The sequence below is a fragment of the Vanellus vanellus genome (assembly GCF_965231255.1).
Source record: "Vanellus vanellus genome assembly, contig: HAP1_SCAFFOLD_80, whole genome shotgun sequence".
NCBI classification, from domain to species: domain Eukaryota; kingdom Metazoa; phylum Chordata; class Aves; order Charadriiformes; family Charadriidae; genus Vanellus; species Vanellus vanellus.
Window position 1 is genome coordinate 341904 of NW_028127879.1, and position 21561 is coordinate 363464.

Consider the following 21561-nt stretch of genomic DNA (forward strand, 5'->3'; position numbering starts at 1 on the left):
CCTCACACGCTCACTCCCACACCCCCAACCATTCCCCCCACCATTCTCCCCTCCCCCCTCGACTCTTCTCTCTTCTCTTCTCTCCTCTCTCCTCTCCTCTCCTCTCCTCTCCTCTCCTCTCCTCTCCTCTCCTCTCCTCTCCTCTCCTCTCCTCTCCTCTCCTCTCCTCTCCTCTCCTCTCCTCTCCTCTCCTCTCCTCTCCTCTCCTCTCCTCTCCTCCTTTTTTCTTCTCCTACCCCTCTCTCTGCCCATGGGCAGCCCTGGGACCCCTTTAAAGCCCACGGAGAGCCCCGGGGCCCCCTTGTCTCCCCCAGAGCCCACCGGGAGCCGTAGCTGTGGAGTCAGCTTAAGGAGTCTGCCCTAAGGACTGCTGCTTTTTGGAGCGTTGGGGGAGGGGGAGGGTTGTCGGTGTGGGGAGTGGAGGTGTGTGGGTCCCTTCTGCCAAAGTGCAGTGAGAACCACGTTCACTGAACCCCCATTCTACATGGACAAGGTCAGTTGGATGTATAGGACCAAGTTGTTGGAATAACTTCAGCTCTTTTATTAGCAATTCCAAGGCATTGGTATGTTGGTCAGTCCATTCCCAGGATTTTCCCTTCCTGAGCAAATCATCAAGGGGCGAGCAATGATGGAAAAGCCAGGGGTGTGTTTACGCCAACAGCTTAAAGTTCCTAGAACTTGCTGTAACTCCTTCACACTGGGTGGATTCTGCCCCTGTTCTGGTTTTTTTTAGGGTATCTTGAGGGACTGAAGCAGCTCCTTTAATCCACCAGAGCCCCAGGAATTGCACTTCCTGCGGCGGTCCTTGACACTTGGTGGGGAACGGCCCCAGTTTCAGATCTGACCTTGGGGGATGAAACCAGGCTTGGGTCCAGTGGGATTTGATTCCTAAAGCAACTACAGCAGCAGCTTTGAGAGGGATTTTTCCTCCCGACTCCTCCCCATAAAATTCCCCTCTGCACAGGGAAATATTAAATCCTCCCAAAATACGGAGCCGGCTGTGGGATCACGGGGCCCGAAGGGGGGGACAGGCGCAGCACTGTGTCCCACAGTCAGCCCGGGGGGTCACAGCCACCTTTTAGGTGGCTCAGAGTCACGTTGTTAACCAAGACCTCAGCTTTCATTTAATTAAAAATAAATACATAAATATATAAATAAATAAAAATCTCACCCTGTAAGCAGCAAAAACCCCCGAGCTTCAAATGCAGGAGAGGGCCGCGCCGGGGAAATCTGCTTTGATTTTAAGTAAGGACTTTTGGAGGCAGCTGCCAAGGTTTTGTGGCCCCCGGGGAAGGGGGAGATGCAGAGCCGGACTCAGCCCGCTCTGCCCCAAAACCGGCCGCGTTTTCCCTCCAGGGTGACTTTCTTCTTTTCCGTCTCCGCTGGAGTGATGCCTGGCACATGCTGAAAACCATCCCAGGCTCTGGCCCCGGTCCCGGCCAGGAGGAAGTGAAGCTCAGCCCCACTCCCTCCTTTTACAGGGAGGAAAACAAAATGGAAAAAAAAACCCAAATTGCTCTATATTAGAAGTGTATAATTCCATTTTAAGGGCAGGGCAGCAACAGGGCTGGTACCACAGCCCCCCAGCCCCACAGCCACTGTGGGTCACCAGTGCAACGATTAAATTAAAGTTTCTTTTGGGAAGGGGGGAGAGACGGGGACTCTCCTGCACCGGGACCTTTCCCCTCCGGGGAGGCAGAGCCGGAGCAGCGAGCACAGTCCTGCCCGGCGGGCAGCGTGGAGGGGACACGCACGGGCATCCTGGAGGAACAGCAGCAAGGAAACCCCGGTGCTGCACCTTTCCCTTCCTCCGAGCCTTTTTCTTTTCCTCTTTTTAAGGGCTCAACCAGTTTCTTCCCCCTCCGACCGTCACCGTGGGGCACTGGCACCAGCCGCTTTGCAAAACCCCATCCCGTAAAAGCCGCCTGATTTTGGCCCTGTTTGGGGATGCGCCGCTTCCATCCTTACAGAGCAAACTGATAGATGATTTGTTTTTCTCCCCCCTCCCCATTTAGCAAGAAGCACCAACGTGCCGTTGTCGTTTTGGGTCGGTTTGCTGCAGAAAAAGGCTCCCACGGGGGACGGGATAAGCCGATGGCAGGAGGGTCCCTGCACCCATCCCACCGCTGCTGGTGGAGGGCGGCAAGGGGACCTTTTCTTCGGGGTTGTCCTCTCCTCCCAGGCTCTGTGGCCCCACGCCGCAGCCCAACGACCCCCCCGAGATGGGAAGAGAGCACGAGAACCATCTCTGCTCAACAGCTTCTTCCTGCAAAGGGGCAGGAAAAAGGAGGAGGAAAAGGCACCTTCCCACTTGCCTCTGGGCTCATCCCACCCTGCGAGAGAGACGCGGCTTTGCGAGGAGAGGGGAGGAGGAAAAAACACCACAGAGAGAGAGCCAGGGAGGGAAAAGGAAGGAAAGCGGAGGGGCAGCGGAGGGGCAGCCCGGGGACACAGAGCCCCAGGTCTCGCCTGGCCGCTCCCGCCACCACCCGGCGGATTGGAGGGGTTTGATCTGAAGCGCTGCCTTATATTAATTTAACAGCCGGGGGAGGAGAAGGCGCCATTTCTGCCTTTTGCAGCTTCCAGGCTGACGGCAGAGCTGAAACAAGAAAAATAATTATAATAAAAACAAACAAACAAACAAACAAAAATTAAAAAAAAACTCCAATGTAAAACTGGAGCGCAGGGAGCAAATGCTTTTCCTTCGCCTCGGCCCAACCGCTCGGGCGCTCCGCGCTGCCCCGCCACGGAGGGCATCCCTCTCCTGCCAGGGAGAGACAGAAGGGCGAACTGAAGGCAGGACCCCAAACCAGACCCGAAAACCTGGTCGCGATGAAGAAGAAAGTGGAGAATGCATCACATACAACAGAAACATTCAGAGTTTATTTTGGGGGAACAAAAAGAGAAACAGAAGAGGAGGAGTGAGATATTAAAAAAATAGCACTGAACGATGAAGCGGTAGCTGTCCCTCTACCGCTACAAAGCGGCAACAACCCACACACGAACACACGGAGGCGGAACACCACCGAACTCCCACTGACTGTCATGTGCACCTCAGTTTGCTGCTCTGGAGAGAGGGAATGCCTGAAGCACACCAAGGACAGCTGAAACCATCGCCGTGGCTTAAAGGGGAATCCGCCAACTGGAAAACAAAATAAAAGCGGTTTCTGCCCATGTCTGCGTGGGCACATCCCCGAGTCACGTTCTCACGCCTCTCCTTCAAAGTCAAGATTCCTACACATGAAAACTGGAGTTGGGGGGAAGGAGGAGAGAGAAAAGGAGGGAGAGCGTCATCAGTGGGGCTGTTGCCCCGCTCGTGGGACCACGCCGGCAGAGAGGAGCTGGTTCGCGTGCCGCAGCCCTCGCCGCTTGCTCGGCATTGCAGGCAAAAAAAAAAAAGCCGTAGGCACGTGCCACCGCTCGCAGAGGAGCACGGCCACGTTCCCACGCGATCCTTTACCTCTTTCCTCCCCAGATTCAGACTGTTTCCGTGCTCATAGTGAGAGCCTTCCACACGGTTGTTTTTGATATCTCTTCCGAGATATTAATCTCCGAAGGATCAGTCCTGCAATAAATATTTGAGACAGCAATCTGTGACTGTGGGAACTGACGCCACCCAGCGCATCAGCACCAGCAAGAGGAACGGGGGGGAGGAGAACCAAAGCTGCGCATAAGCACAGCGGGTTGGGCGGGAGGAGGAGGTTTGGAAGGCGAGCCGGAGAGCCGCAGAGCTACAGCTCTGTGCAAAGGCTCTGCACAGAATCCCAGACTGGTCAGGGCTGGAAGGGCCCTCTGGAGCTCCCCCAGTCCCACCCCCACCAGAGCAGGGGCACCTACAGCAGTGGCACAGGACACCTCCAGGCGGGTTTGGAATGGCTCCCGAGTGGGAGACTCCCCCACCTCTCTGCGCAGCCTGTGCCAGCGCTCTGCCGCCCGCCCTGCCCATAAATTTGCTCTTCCCACCAAGCTGAGTGCATGGCGCTGGGATGCTCAGCAAAGATAAACGTGGAGAAAATTCTGCCAACCCCCTTCAGGCTAATCTTGCCGGGGGTCCTGCTGCTTGGTGGGGCTTTACCTGTCGCTGCTTGGCTTTGGGATATCCGCGGTGCTGCTCTTGCCCAGCTGCAGCCGAACGGAGTTTGCAGCAGCAGCTTCCATCATCTCCTGGGACTCCTGACATAAAAAGGGACAAATCAAAGTTCTCTGTCTATGATCGAAGTGGAGATAAACTAAACACCCAGCAAAAGCCACGTGCTGCTCTCTCCTTCTGACCTTCTGTTAGCGCAGCCGGGGAAAGACCTTTCACTCCAAACATTTTGGGAGGGGGTTAAAACCACCCTTATGAGCAAATCTTTTCATCATAATTATAATGTTTATTATAAATGGCACCTTTAAAAATTATACCGCTATTCAAGTGTTAAGCTCACTGCTAATTTAAAAACAAGGTTATGATGCGGGATCCAGGCTGTCAGGATCTATTTCTATTGAGTTTGGATCTTCCCCCAACATTTCAAGAGAAGCTGTGACAGAAAGAGGCAATCTCAGAGCCCGTGGGAGACACCCACCCCCGAGCACCCAGCAAGCATCACCTCTTCTTCTTTGGCTTCATTTTTGGCATCGGCCAACTTCTTCCTGCTTTCTGGCATAAGGTCATCCAAAAAGCTGAGCTCCCGCTTTGAGAAGCAGAAGTCCATCACTTTCCGGACAAACACGAGAGCCAAAACCTTCACAAAATAAGAGGGAAAAGGGGGTTGAGGTGTGAGATGATGCTACGTCTCACTCTGACGCTGCAAACGTCTCGCTGCCGAGCGGCACCGGCTCTTACCATCATGGGAAAGATGATGGCAGCACGGGACACCTTGATGGCCCAGAGCAGGACGAGGCAGATGAGCTGGATCACGGTGAAGAAATGCACCTTCCGCAAGGGAACGTGCCGCAGGTAGATGAAATCCGGCTGGTGTTTTGCCGGCATCCAAAAGAGCTTCAAGCGGTCGAAGAACTGCAAAATAAAAGCGGAAAAGTTACCCCTTGGGGCTGCGGAAAGTTTCCGGCCCTGTTGGGACGTGGAATGAGTTTTCAGGATCTCGCGTGCAGTGAGAAATCCTGGATCCCACTTTGTTCCTCCCGGGAGCAGCACCCGTTTTCCCTTTGCTCCATCTATAAACCAGTGTGTCCATGAGAGCTGCCCACCAAATTGCAATTATTCCACGTCCTTCTATTATAGAATCACAGAAGGGTTTAGGTTGGAAGGGACCTCGAAGATCATCCAGTCCCACCCCCTGCCTTGGGCAGGGACACCTCCCACCAGCCCAGTTTGCTCCAAGCCCCGTCCAACCTGGCCTTGAACACCTCCAGGGATGGGGCAGCCACAGATTCTCAGGGCAACCTGCGCTGGTGCCTCACCACCCTCACAGGGAAAAATTTCTCCCTGATATCTCATCTCAATCTGCCCTCTGTCAGTGTCAAACCATCCACCCTCGTCCCATCGCTCCCCTCCCTCATCCAGAGTCCCTCCCCAGCTCTCCTGGAGCCCCTTTAGGCACTGGAAGGGGCTCTGAGGGCTCCCCAGAGCCTTCTCTTCTCCGGGCTGAACATCCCCAACTCTCCCAGCCTGTCCTCCCAGCAGAGGGGCTCCAGCCCTCCCAGCAGCTCCGGGGCCTCCTCTGCCCCCGCTCCACCAGGTCCATGTCTCTCCTGTGCTGCAGCCCCCGAGCTGGAGGCAGCACTGCAGGGGGTCTCCCCAGAGCAGAGCACAGCAGAGGGCACAATCCCCCCCTCGCCCTGCCGGCCACACTGCTGATGCAGCCCAGGATGCAGTCGGCCTTCCGGGCTGCGATTGTGCATTGCCGGCTCATGGTGAACTTCTCATCAGTCCGCACCCCAGGTCCTCCTCAGACCATCTCACCCCCCCCTCCCTGTTCTTCTATAAAAATATATTTTTAATATATTCTATTCTTCTGTTTGCTATTTGGCATTTCTCAGCCCACTGAATCCCCCAGCGAGGATTCCCACCGGCAGTAGAAATCGCCTTCGCTTTGCACTGAATTCCCCCATTTTCACCACACCAAACACTGCCCTGTCCCAAACCGTGACGCAGAGCGCGCTGAACTTGCCTGGTCCTCCCGCCCTACGTACCTCCTGTGCCCCCACCAATCTTCTCCTTATACAAAATACTTTCACTGCCTGCTTTTGGGGAGGTTTTCTCCCACACCACTGCTTTTTTCCTGCCTCTCTGGAGATGACACAGCAGGGAGCTGCACGCTGTAAGAGTCCGTACCTGAATCCCTCTGAGCGATGACACACCCATGTAGAGAAAGACACCGTAAAGCACAGGCATGGGTATAAACTGGGAAATTAAAAAAAAAAAGAATGCAATAATTTATTTTTTTAATTGCTTTTTCAGTATTACTGCTCTCTTCTAGAGGCACTGCCTAAAATTGCCTAAAACTTTCCAGTTTCCACAGGGTTAGAGATGTGTCACCTCTTAACCCGTAGAGGTTTTGTGTGTGCGAGTGAGTGAGTGAATGCTCTGCTTTAGGCTGAGCTTCTGAGTTACGTTTCATTAGAATAATCCTATTTTCCTGAAAGGTTGGAGGAAAATAGGTCATTTCACCAATGAAACTGTACACCACGTTCTGTGATGGGAGAAGAACATTTCTACACATTTTTGTGGCAACACGCAAAAGCGAAGTGCCTCCTTTTAGCCTAGAGCTGCGGTGACTTTGTGGGAGGAACACACAAGGAAGCCCACGGGGATGATTTTGGTGTGTTTAGCTACTGGGAAAGGCTGTTGGGAGGCATTTGGGGGAGCAAATTGCATCCCATAAGGTGCTGCCTGCTTGAAAGACAGCAGTGTACTGGTCTGAATCCGCTTCATCGTAACCCATAAACACAGGTGGGCCTGAGAGACACCTGGGAATTAAAGCAGTTGTCCTGCTCGCTTGCCTCGAGGACACCAAACTGGTGGAAAGGGTAACTGAGGCTGGTTCCCACCATGGGCCAAGCCTCAAGGTTTGGGATCGCCTCCTCCTCTGCTCCACACCTACTCAGGCCTGGAGGGAGGGGATGGTTTTTGTATAACCTCCAAAAAGCTCACGCTTGTTGGGCATTTTGCATTTTCCTCTTACCTTTAACACCGAAGTGAAGAAGACAGAGCAGCCCATGAGCACAAAGATCATCAAGCCGGTGACTCTCTGCTCTCGTATCCCCAGAAACTTGGGTTGTTCTCCTGGAGCTGAGCAGCCAGACTCCACTTTGAGGCTATTGACGTGGGTGATGGACAGGACAGTCGCAGCCACAAACCAGGGCAGCCCCATCACGGAGCACACCCCGAGCATCACGGCCACCATGAAAAGGTCCAGGTGGTACCCGCATCCTTTCTGTGGGCAGCAAAACAAGGAACAGAGCATCCCACAGCACAAGAGCGAGGACAACGTCGCGACTCAGACTCAAACCCTACTCGGGCGCAAGTCACCCTCTTGAAAATTTAGAAGAATTGGCAACAAATAAGGATGGATCTGGTCTTTGCGCAAGCACCTTTGGTGAAAATCTGGCAGGAGTTCAGACCAAGTGGATTTGGGAGGTTTGTGCAATAGCTACTTCTCAAACAAACAAACAAACAAACAGACTATTTTCATTCATAAAGAAATTTCTACTGCTTGTAAGCAAGATGTGACCCTGAGTTATCCCTGGCAGCGCGTCAAAACAGTTCGTTCCCCCAGCACCTGCTGGCGTTGTGAAACAAAAACACGCTTCTATAGTGCTCGAAAATTAATTTGTTCCTCCAAAAGATTGCTCATCTGAACTGCCCTCGTTTGCTCCCTGTGACATCACTAATCCAGCAGAGCATCCTGCCACACAGCCTGACATTGTCCCAAACCAACGCCTTCATAAAGCACTTGGCACAGGAGCTTCTCCCCACACCTGCAGCCCAGAGTGGGGTGGGGATGGGGTCAGCTCTTGCAGCCCCTTACCTTCAGCTTGTGCTCCTTCCTGTTGACAATGACAGACGTGATCTGCTGGTCCATGAATATCAAGATGGTGCAGAGCAGAGCTGGGATGGGCGCGGCCAACACCGTCCACCAAGGGTTGGGCCCTATGGGGTTGACCAACCACCCGCGGTCGTCTCTGGTAGGCTGCAACAAAGCCAAAACACACATCAGGATCAACTCCCAGCCCAGCCACTTCACTGGCTTTGATTTTCCTCTCCATCGCTGTGCCGCCTCATCTCCTGGCCCTGCCTTCATGTCACCCTCTCCTACGGGGTTCAGCAGTGCCAGTGTCCTCGTCGCAAGCACCTATAGATACTTCTGTAGGCATCAAGTTTTGGGGCTGGCGTCTTCTTTCCAGAAGGAAACGATGCATTCGGAGGTGGAAGAGGAGATGGTAACACCTCCAGCATCTCCAGACTCAGCCCTGTCCTGTCCCAGCATCACTTTGTGGCATCCCCAAGAGCTGAAAGTGGCTCCACACCAAAACACCCCATTACCTTGAACATGTGGGGGACGTGGAGCTTCGGCGATGGGATCCCAACCAGGAAGTCAATGAGCACCATGATGACGATGGTGAGGAAGACACCAAAGTCACTTACTGTGGACCGTACCTGGGGCAAGAAAGCAGAGCTGAAAGGGACAGCACAAACGGGGCCATACCGTGAGATGGAAAAGTTAAAGACATCAACAGCATTAAGGCTGGTTAACAAATTCCCACCACTCTGAGGACATGCAGCCAAATCCCTCAGTTAGATGCTGTTGCTGTGTTTGTACCTGCAAGATCTGGTGTCAGGCAATAAAAAAAGTTTAATTAGGTGGAAAAGGGTGGTTTAAATTCAAACCTTAAAAAAAAAGCCAATAAATATTAAAAAATAACGAAATAGACGTCTGCCACTACAGCTGCACTCACAGCTACAATGGGAATAAAGCACTGAGGCATCATTTACTCCTCAAAAGGAAGAAACAGTGTCTTTTGTGTCTTTTTCTATGGCAGTTCCTCATTTGAATCAACTTTCCCCTTGGGCACAGAAGGTGAAAAAAAAAACACAAACGAAAAAACAACAAACAACCAACTTTGGAAGACCTGATTTCCCACTGCCTGGGCAAAAAAACCGCTCCGGGGCAGGTCGCGAGGCAGGTGGGAAACGCTACGATCGTTTTGCACTCCTGGAAATGAGTGAGGGACATCCAAGTTTGGCCTTCAAGGTCAACACTTCCCAGTTTGACCAAGCAGTGGCAAACACTGCTTAGTGCTCCGGGAAAGCCATTTTGGGAAATGAGTGGGGAGACTGCTGCTGGCCACCGTCTTCTACCTACTCTGGTTGGGAAGTAGCGGCTGGTTTTAAACTTCTTCAATAAGCCCGACAGGACAAAGGTGGAGAAGAAGAGGATGCAGCACCAGAAGAGGACATCGGGCGTGTAGGGGCCATCGTGTCCACAGGCAGGTCCACGAAACTCTCCATGCAAATACCGACATTCCTGGGGAAACAGAGCATCAGGACACAAAGGTAGTGCACATGCGTCAAGGAAACCTCGGATAACTAGGGGGTTTGGAGGATCTTGCTCCAAGATCTGTGACCTCGGGACTGCTGCTGCCAGCGGAGATTTATATTTAACAATCAACAGCAGCTGAATAAGTGACACATGGAACTACACAGACAGCGGAGAGAGGAGATGTGATGGGACACCGTACCACAGACCTATGGCACATCCTCTGCTTGAACGGCAGGTAACCGTGGATGAAGAAGACACCAGAGGGGAAGGAAACACTGGAAACTCTTGGGGAGAGTGAAAGAGGGAACGGGGAAGGAGGGCTAAGACAACAGTGACAGGAAAGGAGAAGAGACAAATTGTCCCTTCCCAGGGGCGGGCTCACAGGACACGGCCAAGGGGGGTGAAGATGTCCATAAGAGTGTCCCACCCTGTGCCTGAGCTCTGCTTCCAGCAACAACAGCCCAAGGGGCTGCTCAGACATGCAAGTTTATGCACGTACCTTCAGACAGCGCTGAGTAAGAAAGCAAGGCCTGGAGTTACTAGGAACCAATTAAGGAAGCTAATTATGGCCTTCAAGCATGAACTGAAGTCCTCCAACTTCTCCAATAACCAAAGCACCCACTGAACCTTGCTCCCAGACAGAACCGCTGTCCTGAGGATAACAGTTATTGCCCACCATGTCAGGGATGAGGTGGACTCTCCTTCCCAGGCCCAAGGGGGTTAAACCCACACCTTAGACTGAAGTAACAACTTTTCCGAGCAGCGCTGGCACAGTTGGAAGCCCATCATCACCTGAAGGGCTCTGAGCTTTGCACCAGGCCAGTGCCCCTGGACCCCACGGCCGCGGCACGAGGAAGCAGTGACTCGGGGCACTTACAGTCACCGTGAGGTTCTCCCAGGTGATGCCAGACACATTGATCTTGGTGCTCTCCCAGAACTGCAGGGTTTCGTTGCTGGGATGGGTCGGTGCCTCACACTTACAGCTGGGAGGAGAGAAGCCAAGACAGGGGTGAGGGGAAGGCGATGGAGGTGCAGCCCTGAGCTCCTGCCAAGGGGCAGCGGCATTTTAGGAGGAAGAAACCCACTAGGAGATGGTGAGGAAGTCCAGCTTGCTGTGCGTCTGCACAGGGTAGGTCACTCGCAGGTGACTCAGCTTCTCCAGAGCCTCGTAGATGAAGATGATGCAGATGAGGGAGGCGAAGGCTTCTTCGGTGAAGCGGGTGATGTAGCACACCAAAGAGCTAGCATCGGTGGCCACCAGCACTATGCAGAAGAAGGCGGTCCACAGCCCGATGCATGCCCGGAGAGAGAGATAGGAGAGCGCGTAGTCCCTGGGAAAGCAAAAGAAAACGCAGGGTGGAGAGGGCAGCAAGAGGCTCTGAGCGGTGCCTTCCTTCAGGGAAAGTCGGCAGCAATTCAGGAGCGTGTCAAGGCTGCGGATGGTAAATGCAGTTTCCACGTCCTACGACAGACAGCCTCGGGGCTGCGGCACAGGGTGTGGGCCAGCAGGAGGAGAGGCTAATTAATCCTTATTTAACAATGACCTTGTGTTAATGCCTCGGAGGCTAATTGAGGTCAGGTCCCTGTTGTGGAAGGTGGTGTTCTCCCACATCACCCCGATGCCCTAACAGCAAAACCGGCTGGGTTTGCACCCAGTTACCTGCTGCCAGCAAGTTGGGGCTTCATAATAAATTTAATTGCAATAAGGGGGTTAATCTCCCATCACAGCTGCCACAACAAAAAGACTCATGGAAAATATCCATTTCGCATGAAAAGCTCCTGCTTTCTCAAAAATCATCAAAACATTGCACCAGAAAACTCTTTGGATATGCGGGTAAAATATATTTCCACTTCCAGCAAAAATCATGCAAAAAAGTGCCCGAGTTTGTACTGAGAGGAAAGCAAATCTTCCCTCATTCCCAAACCAGAGTCATTTGTCTCATCTTCCCTGTGCAGCCCAGCTCGGGCATCCACATCCTTGTGGTTTCTCCTCCTCCTGCTCTTTCACTTTAACCCTAAAAACCCCGAACCGCCCATCCATCCTTCAGAGACTGAGGGCTCCTGCACCGTCACATACTAAAGCAGCAGCGCGTGATGTCTGTGACACAGAAGACAACTTCAATCTACCAACTACCACTAAGAAAAACATCTTTTCTCCATCCCTGCCTTCTGAAGGCGCTCGCAGCACCTGGCCGCAGCAGCCAGCCTTACTTGCAGAATTTGTAGAGGATCTTCTCAAACACGAGGACGGGGCCGGTGCTGCCGAGGATGGTGAGAGGTTGGCCAGCAAAGAGGGAATACACCACGCCGGTCATGGATGCGCCCAGCAGCGACTCCATGGCACTCTGTCCGGGGAAGAGAGGCAGCAGTGAGTAATTAAATCATTAGGGGGAAAAAAACAAGTGCAAATTCACTGCAGCAAGGACTTTTGCATGAGTGTTGTCCTCCCCCGTGCCACCCAACAGAGAGAGGTGCTCACTATGTGGCCGTTGGTCGCCTCCCCCAGCAGTCCCCCGAAGGTGATGATGGGGGACATGCAGGCACAGTAGAGGAAGAGGAAGGACGCCAGACACTGCAGGCTCAGACCATCCCGAAAGTCACTCCAGAACCAGGGGGCTTTTCGCTTCACATCCCGGATCAAACCGCCAAAGAGCCTGGAGGAAGGAAAAAAAAAAAAAAAACAAACCAACATTTTCGTGGAAGACAGCGTTAAATTTTCTTGGCTGAGGAAGGACAATCACAAGCACAGAGTAACTTCCGTTGCTAAAAAGAAGTCTCCTTCTCCCATTTTAGCCCCAGTAGAAACTGAGGCATACAAAAAACCCCTCCAACAAAAAGAAAAAGAGACCAAACCTGAGAGCCCGTCCCCTCTTATTGCAACAGTCCCTCACTTTGAGAAGCAGCAGAGCTCTACCTGGAGGTACTTACACATCTGCTTCCACCCCAAAGCAAGAAAACCTCTGTGCAACCACACTGCAGCTGAGCCCAGCTGCCCAAATCTCCCACCCACCCAGCCCAGGGGACCAAGCTGGGAACCTGGAGCCCCTTCACTGACCCAGTTAACCCCAAAACTCTGCTAGAAGGGAGGTGCGCACTCAGATTTTAGGGGCAAACAGAAAAACACCCCACTAAACTATTTCAGTTCACACCTTCCTGTCCGCTCCAGTTCAGGACCGCTGTGTTTCTCCGGCTTGCTGTGAGAAGCGCTGTCATCAAGAGCTTCTGGCACCTTCCTTTTTTCCTGTTAAAATGGAAATAAGATAAAGATATGTCTTTGCAGCCACTGGCTTGGTTTGCTTTTTGGGCTGGGTACGTGACCTGTGAATTTGGGCCCCTGAGCAGCACCCCCAGCCGTGCTGCCCTCCTGCCCGTCCCCATTGTGCCTCCTTCTGCCGCAGCACCCACCTGCGAAGGGATGTTTTTCGGGGGCTCAATTCGGATGGAGGGATCCCACTCTCCTGGCGGCAAAACCATGACCTGATCCAGAAACTCATCGATGCCAGCCACCAGGTCAGCCCGGTTCTTGGCTTTATAGGCAACATCGTGGAAGACCTGCCATAGGAGACAACCTGGTGAGAGGATGACCCATCTCGGATGTCCTAACCAGTGCAATAAGCTCTTGGCTAAATGCAAGGTCATTTCCCCCAAATCGCCTGTTGGAAGTGGCAGGAAATATTCCCCCCAAAGCAAAAATCTGTGCATCACAGTATTTGTAACCATCTCCACCAGGCTCCCGTCCCCCATGGCACACCACAGCCTTCTGCTTCAAGAGGAGAAGTTTCACTGGCCCTGGCAATGCCACCACTGGGGACAGCATGCTGGGGACCCTGGGGAGAAGGATGAGGCGCGGGCTGCAGCCCAGGTGGGATTTTAGCCTCCTGCAGGCAGCTAACAGGGACAACAAACCCTCTTCCTCACTACTACAGAGACAGGGAGAGGTGAAGAAAGCCCAAAAAAATGACCCAGAGATATCTCTTATCTCGTCACACCTCATCCGTCATGATAGTAGCCATGGACCTGCCGATCTCGTGGTACTGATGGGCTTTTCCTCCTGGTCCAAGCAAAACAAACAGGAACCTAGGCAAGAAAACCAAAATGAGAGAGAAGAACATGGCCTCACTCAAAGGGCGCCCAAGGAAATCTCTGGGAGCTCCCAGCCCAGAGCGTGGCTCCAGGGGGGACGTGTAGGCTCACCGACTCCGGTGATGAATTTGAAACGCATCAAAACCAAACACAAATTTGAGGTTTGGACCAACTTTCATTAAAATTGGCCAATGGGTTTAAAAGCTCCAGCAGGGAAGGGAGGAATGAAAGCAGGGAGATGTGGGTGGGAGAAACCTGCTTGCTCCCACTGGCTGTGTTCCCCTGGGACGCCCAACTGATGCATGAATTTAGTGTTTTGTTGTGGTGTTTTTTTTAAATAAAAACTTTGCGCTTCTCATTCAGACCTCGTTGGGATGGGAACTTCCATCATGCCCGAGAGGAGGACAGCTGGGCTCAGGCGGACAAATGCCACGATGGGCTGGCGAAGGAAATCCAGCTCTCCTACGAGCACGCTGCACGCTTCAGCCCCGGTGGGAATTTTCTTCATGAAGCGCAGCTCCGCCTGGGCATGACAAAGGATTTTCAGGCCATTACCCCAAAAGTAAAGCCCACCGCACTCTGCAGAACACTCTGCAGCCAAGTTTGCAAGAGCAAATCTTGCCAAAAAGTGTAAGAAAGCTACGAGTGTCTCACCTTGCTTAGATCCATCGCATGGCTGTCATGGTTCACCCCATTTTTAGCTTCTGCAGTGGTGGGAGATGGATGAGGAGTGAGTGTTTGGGTTGGGAGGAGAAAGAAAGACACTGAGAAAGACAGGCAAGGAGCAATCGGGACACTTCTCCTTTGCCGGGAGAAGTCTAATGGGGCCAAAGCCCTGCAGAAACTTTCACCTGGTGCCAAAGCCTGGCAGAAACCCTCACCGGGTACCAAACCCTGCAGGAACCCTCACCTGGCTTGTCGAGGGGATGCACGTCTAACTGCTTCTTGCTCATGTCAGCAAATGAGCAGACGATGGGGAGAAGGTTGTTTCTTTTCTTCTCGTTCTGATGGTGATGCTTCTTCAAAAGCACTTCTCGAACTTTCACCCGCATGCGCTCATCAAACTCTGCGGACTGCTCTTGCTGGCCCAGGATCATATCTGGAGATGGCAACAGGAAACAAAGCCGTCAGAGCAGAAAGTCCCCAAGCCCCGACCCCTCAAGCCCCCGGCGAAGGCTGCGCCACGCAGGATACCCTAACGCGGGCTCAGCCTTGCTTAGCAAGACGTTTTAATGCAGTTCAGCCTTTGCAGCGAAAGGAAGAATTCTCTGTTGCTAAAAGCCATCATCAAAGTGCTTATTCATCACTCCGCTCAGATAATTATTCCCCATCCTAGATAATGACATTTTTTTGCCCGATCTGGCGTTTCTAGACAGACTCTCTAGACTCGACACATTTCAACAAATTATAAGCAATCTCTAGCACAGACTTTCCCAGAGTTTCCTTTGCCCATCGACTGCAATTTGCCAAGCCCGGGGAGAAACGTGCTAAGAACGGCTCCGACTTCTCCAGCTCTTGCAAGGGCTGAATGGAGACCTGCCAGTCAAAGATAATTTCTCCAAAGCTGCTTTTTCAATTAACTTCAATTATCTTCCCCACAGAAATATGCTGCTTGGTCACCTGCCAGATAAACTCTGCCTTTAAAGCTCTTAAATCCTGGATGTTAAGGCAATAGGAAAAAAACAAAACAAAGAACGGGAGGAAACAGCTTGTAGTAAGTAGTTTATTTAAGGAGGTTCAGCTCTTACGCAGACTCCGTGTTCCTAAGAGCAGCCTGCCAAGCCCTGACACTCCCTTCTGGCCGGAGAATATTCTCTAATCGCCTCTCTGACCCCACAAATTGCTTTCAAAAGGCTCCCATACTGGGAGAAAAAGCTGATGTGACTGTTGTACACCCAGTCTACATCCAAAAAACAACCCACCATTTAAAAACACAGCGCGACTTCTGGAAAAGGACATGCCATTGGGGCAGGGCTTGATACGGGAGTGAAGGGCACTGCGGCAAATTGAGCTCAGCCGTTCCCGGCGGGACACAGCGTGCTCAGTACCTGCGATCTCTTCGATGCTGTTGGCACAAACATCCAGCAGCACTGTCCCGTTCATGATGCAGCTCCGCAGCTCAAAGAGGCTGTGCAAGGACAGCGTGGCCACGTAGGGCTTGCTCCAGCGCTCGCCGCCATCTTCCACGTCCTCCTCAAACTTCAGCCACCTGCGGACATCAGGCACGATCAGCCCCGTTGCAAGAAAATAGCCTCAGCTCTGCAACCCCTTTGGTGCAGCTACGGGGCGGCAAGAGGAGAAGGCTCCGCGCATCGGCACCTGCAGCTGCAAAAGCTTCACGTCCCGGAGAGCGGAAGGCAGAGCCCACGGCCGCCACCGCAGCTGGCAGCAGGGATTTACCTTGCCGTTTCCTTCCACTCGGCATCTTCACCCTCCTTCAGGAAGATCTCATCCAGCTCGGTGAACAAGTGGTGGGGAACGTGCTGCTCATCCTCCTCGGTGCTGAGGATGAACTGCACCCGCTGGGATGGGGTGTCTGGGGGCAGAAGATAAATCCCGTTACCACACCTGCATTCGACCCGTCACGCTCACACACAAAGTGGCCATCGATCGGCACCAGTTCAGCCCTAAATATTGGGCTGGCCTCTCTCCCCTGGATCTGGCCAGGCTTGCACAGAGCCATGGAGAAGGAGAACCATCTGTTCCACCTCTGCATAAGGACGGGCCACTTTCCTTCCCCATGTTTCCATTTTTAATGGCAGGATCCCTCTAAGGAAGACCAGCCTCAATCCATTATGCCTTCAACTGCCTCCCAAATAACGCCACTTTCCCTCAGAAGAACAGCAAACCAAACAAATCAGCCACATGGACCTGCTTGCAGAGGACCCCGGCACCCACGCAGCCCCGAGGAGGCTCATGAACGCTGCGGCGGGACTTACAGTGGTAGCCCTGCTCCAGCGGGGCACAGTCCTTCTCCCGTTCCTTCTTCCGATGCTTCTGGCGGTGGGGTCGGTGGTGCCGGTGGCTTTGCCTCACCAGCGGCATCCGCACACCCACGGACAGGGTGCGGTGGCCTGCAAAAAAAGCAGCGTTCTCATCACTCCCAATATTGCGGAGATGGTTGACACTGATGCCATGACTAAACCAGCGCAGCCATCCCAGGAGGAAACACCAACTTCTCTTCATTTTAGTTTCACTGCATCCCTGAATGTCAGAGACATCCTTTTTTCCAAGCCTGTTTAACTTTGCAACAACAGAGCAACAACAAGCGATGGCTCCGGGTCACCTAAAAGAGCCCTGAAAGTATCAACCCTTGTCTAAAATTCCAGCTTCGGCTGGACAACACTCAGACCTGCTTATTAAGCAGCGACAGAAGGTAATTATTTTTAAAATCTTTGTATGGCACAAGGCAACAAGAGGAGATCCAATCAGTCCTGTGATAATGAAGTCTGGAACAAAAAAAAAAAAGAAAATCACAGCCCTGTGTCTGCAGCCATCAAATTATTCTCCTGACCTCTCCAAGCCAAGAGCAGCCTCTGAGAACACAAGCTGGGAATTACCAAGCTCTGTGGCCAACGCTCACACCGCAGATGCCATGGGGGCTTTTTCCCCTCTGTCTAAAAGCCATAACATTAAAAAAAATGTGAAAATAACTGTGCTTGTTTATTTAGAAGCACGCCACGTTTCGCTGCAGGTGATGCATACGCTGAGCACGGGACGCGGCAGGGACTTTGCGCAACGGGAAAACGCATGGGGCTGGTGGCACCTCTCCCGACTCACCTTCCAGCTCCTCCTTCTCATAGTGAATATTGACAACGGTGCTCGTTCTTCCCTGGTCAATCACCGCCTCCTCGTCGTGTCTCTGTTTAGTGAGGAGAAGAAGATACAAGTTGGGGCCAGGTGAGGAGAGCTCCCTTACATCCTCCCAGCCATCACCCATCCCTGCAGCCACGCGAGCCCACGAGCATCACACCTCTGCGTGTCTCCTCCTCCAGGCACAGCCCTAAAAACACGGACTTGGAGGTTTTTATTCCCACACCCAAATAAAACCACCTGTAATGTCACCTGTATTGTATACACCGTGAGTCTGGAAGGATTTACTAAAAGGGGAGACAGTTGAGTGTTTCAAACCAAAACCAAACCTCCTGCTTCGTTCTTGTGGTTCCTGTCGAAAAATTAAAATTAAAAAAGGGATTTCCAAACTGGGGGTGGGGTGGGGGAACCCAACTCCACACTTTTGATCACAGCCAGTTTCATTCTCCAAACGTGATACCTGCAGGACTCACTAGATGGCACTTGGCCACAGGACATGGCCACCACCAACCTCCAAAGGCCCTCAAGAACCTGCAAGGGTGAAGCTTCGTCTTCAGCCCAACCAGGCTCGGGCTTCTCTTGCTGCAAGCCTGCTTTCCACACAAAACTGCGTTTTTCTCCTCAAAAGAAAAGCCAAGGGCTGAGCGCTAATGCCCTCCTTGGCTGAAATACCACTGCCAGCGCTGCACAAAGAGCATCTGTGCCTTAAAAGCTGAAGGAGAACTACAGGAGTTCTCTTCTCCCCTTGCCCCCGGGGGCTGGGGAAGGGCATCACCGGGATTACCACGCTCAAAGAATTAAAAACCCAACCACGTCTCACACTCGAGTTGCAACTGCAACTTTGAAAGGGCCTCCAGGAAACACTTCGCTTTACAGAAGAGCAAAATACCAGAAATCTGCTTTTTATCCCCCAAATCCCTGCTTCGACTGAATGGCATCACCTGCCACTGCGCAGCAGCGACGCTCGGGAAGTTCACACCTCCCGCTCACCAGTTAATTTAATGAGCAAAAGGAACAAACGTTCCCATCTGGGAATGAGCTTTTTCAGGCCCCCGAGTACTAATTTCAAAGCCGACTTGCTGCGACCTCCCTGCCATCTCCCGGCACTCGCCCGCGTCACCCGGCAGCCGGATTATGACACGCCTGTAGCTTTCCTGTCCTCTCTCCCACGCCGATCTCCACCACCCTCCATCCCTTCTTAGCAATGTGTCTACTCCCCTCCAGATTTACCGGAAAAAAAACTCAAAAACCCAAACCCCACCCTCAGAAAAGGCACGGGACAAAAGGGGCTTAACCAAATAGCTTTAAATGGCAATTTTAGTAAAATCGTTACTTAAGTAAAACACCAATTTGAATTAAATCGCAATTTAAGTAAAATTGCCACCGAAATAAAACCCCAATTTGAATTAAATCACTATTTAAATTAAATCGCAACTTAGATACAATCACAATTAAAATAAAATTGCAATTTAAATACAACAGCGAGCTTGAGTGTGTTACAGGGGTGTCAGAGTGGGAATAAACGGAGCGATTTGGGCATCACAGCTCCCCAAATGCCCCCCGAGCAACATGGGGAATGTCTGCTTCTCTCTCAGAAACCATTTTGGCTCCGTGCTCCCACCCACGATGCTAAACCTGCCCCCGGCAGGGCACAAAGCATCGTCCCCCCCGCATCCTTCCCTGCTCTGGCGACATGCCAGCGGGATTTTGGGAAGTCTCCCCCCCTTTTTGGGGGATGCGCAGCCCCTCGGCACAGCCCTCCCACCTGTAACTCTTCCAGAAGTGTCATTTTGGGACCCTCCTCCTGCTTCATCCTCAAGTCGGTCACCAGTTTTGGGGGATAACTGAGCCTCCAGATCAATCAGAGGACCAAACCCTCCGACTGCAGCCCAGTGACTCCCAGTCTGCACCATCTCCAGCACATAAACAGCGACCGTTGCTGGGATCGGAATGTTCAGGGTGACCCCGGCAGTTATTTAAAGCCATACACCCCAATACTGCTCCCGCTTGGAAAACTTAGCGGATGGGGAGAAACCAGCTCTGTTTTGAGGAAAAACTATCCAGAATAGAGAAAAGGGGTGGAAACACTGCATCTTGGCAGGGCAAAAGGTGTTACACAGTGTTTGGGTGTATTTGAAAGCCCAAACTGCCAAAAGACCACGTGAGGCACAAACCGTTGGGGAAATGCCCGTTATGGGGCAGCCCTGATTTTCATAAACATTTCCTGCATCAAATCAGGGTGTTTCAGGGAGGTCTCCCTTCGGCACAGCCTCCGTCCCTTCACGGCTTCCATAAACCCTCGTTAGACAGACCAAGTCCTACGCCGTACGGAAATGTCCAGAGAAGCCCCATGTTTTACTCTCCTCGCTTCCGCCAGCTATCTCCAGCCCTACTTTATATTCCGAGCGGAGCTAATCCCTCATTTCCAGCCTACAGATTCATTTGCTGTCATGAACTTCCTCCCCGGCGCTGCTCAGCACAAAGGTTAACGGCCCCGGCTCGCCCTGAAAGGCAACACGGGGTGTAAAAGAACACAGCGAAGGAGGGTGACACTGAGGTCTAATCCGTTAAAATCCCATCGGGATCCAAGCTCAGATCTCTGCTGCTTTTTTATTATTTAGTATTAAAGCTTCAGGCGCAAATACAGGAGAAAGAAGCCAAGTGGGTCTGTGGCAAGATGCTCCGAGCATCCCATCGCCCTTCCCCAGTTGTTGCAGCATCCCCGAAATCGCAGCAAACCTCGCACAGAGATGCCACCGAAGGAAACGGTGCCACTCAAAACCCTCTTTTTCCTGATTAAGCCACTCAAATGGACTCAGAAAGGTTATTTCATTGAGGAAATCGCTGGAGGATTTAAGGATTTAATAAGTCTATGGGATCTGTGGATGCGTGGGCTTGGGATGGGACGGAGCAGGACAGAGAGATGCGTCCAGAAAGCGAATTATCCCATCCCAGGATGGGTACCAGCACTCACAGACGCTTTGCCTTCCCTCTTTGTCCTTCGCCACCGCTGCCAGGCGCTTGGAAAACATCAAATCATCGAAACTGGGCTGGGAAAGGGGATGGCAAGATCACTTTTGGTTTCGGAGGAGAGAGTGTTGTTCCATCTCAAGAAAACTTCTCCAAATTACTATTTTGCTGCAGGGTTTTTTTTGTCCCAGCAGAAGAGAGAGGGATTTTTGACTGTCCTGCCTCAGTTTACCTGTCTCAGTGCAACTCCTCCAGTTAGAAAGAAAAATCTTATCTGATCCCAGTGTTATAAGGGGATGAGGGGCCAAACTGGGGGAGCTGCTCTGGTGGCGGAGCAGGAGACCCCCCTCCTCGCCCCTCTCCATCTCCATCCTACCCAGACGAAGCCACCAGTCCTGTGGCTCCCTCCTTTGCTATCGGGGGGGTCAGCACCGTCCCCTGCGGGGACCCCTCCGGCTCCTGAGCCAGGATTTGGGCTGTGACGGGGACTGGACCCGGGAGAGGACACATCTCCAGAGCCCCAAAGTGGGGCTGTGAGGGGGGGACACACGCAGGTCACAGCTGAGCATCACCAGAACGTGACCGTCATCCCTTGCTGGCGGAGACGCAAATTCCTCTCAGTCTTTCCCGTGAGCTGTAATTTCAGGGCAGATTAATTAATTGCCCACCTCTCGTTTGCACCCGAGAGCACCTCCTGCAGCCGGGTCTCATGGGTGCAGCGGGGGGGCGGACAGGCCCTCCCCCAGGCCAAGGAGATGCAGAAAGATGGGGGGACCACCCAGCCGCCTCCTGCCTGCACCCCAACACCGGGCGCACCCGTGCAAGCGCCTGGTGGGACAATAGCTGAGGTGACTGGGTGGCATGGGGCTCTGCGGGGACAGTGGCCTTTGTCCCCCTGCTCTGAAGGGCCACAGCATCACCAGGGGGTCACATCGAGATGCGGAGGAGGGGACAAGGAGGGAGGGTCTGGTGGGGAGACCCCCAACAGGCATCGCCCAGGTGTCTTCCTCCCCTCCTCACATCCCTCCCGCACCCACGTTGGGTACCCCTCGCCTCCCCCTTTGCGCCCCCACCCCTCCGCCTTGCAGATGCCTTACACCCACCCCCCTTCAGCAGCCTGCTGTCTCCCCTCCTTGCACACCCCCAGCAACCCATTTTAGACACCTACCACCCTCCTTACCCCCTCCAACCTTGCAGATGCCCTTCACTC

General features: G+C 52.8%; 1 protein-coding gene across 1 annotated transcript; it reads right to left on the minus strand.

The window, feature by feature from the left end:
- Positions 1 to 3477: 3477 nt before the first annotated feature.
- LOC309684451 (electroneutral sodium bicarbonate exchanger 1-like) lies at positions 3478 to 17508 on the minus strand (the record flags this gene model as incomplete). The annotated part of the gene is made up of 23 exons (XM_082500364.1): positions 3478 to 3565; positions 4076 to 4173; positions 4590 to 4724; positions 4826 to 4999; positions 6278 to 6346; positions 7128 to 7379; positions 7974 to 8135; positions 8489 to 8602; positions 9309 to 9470; positions 10363 to 10468; positions 10571 to 10816; positions 11697 to 11830; positions 11965 to 12139; positions 12635 to 12726; positions 12891 to 13037; positions 13475 to 13562; positions 13934 to 14091; positions 14223 to 14332; positions 14479 to 14667; positions 15617 to 15777; positions 15969 to 16104; positions 16508 to 16642; positions 17349 to 17508. 23 exons carry the CDS (start codon positions 17506 to 17508, stop codon positions 3478 to 3480), a joined length of 3291 nt encoding a protein of 1096 aa, XP_082356490.1.
- Positions 17509 to 21561: the final 4053 nt, after the last annotated feature.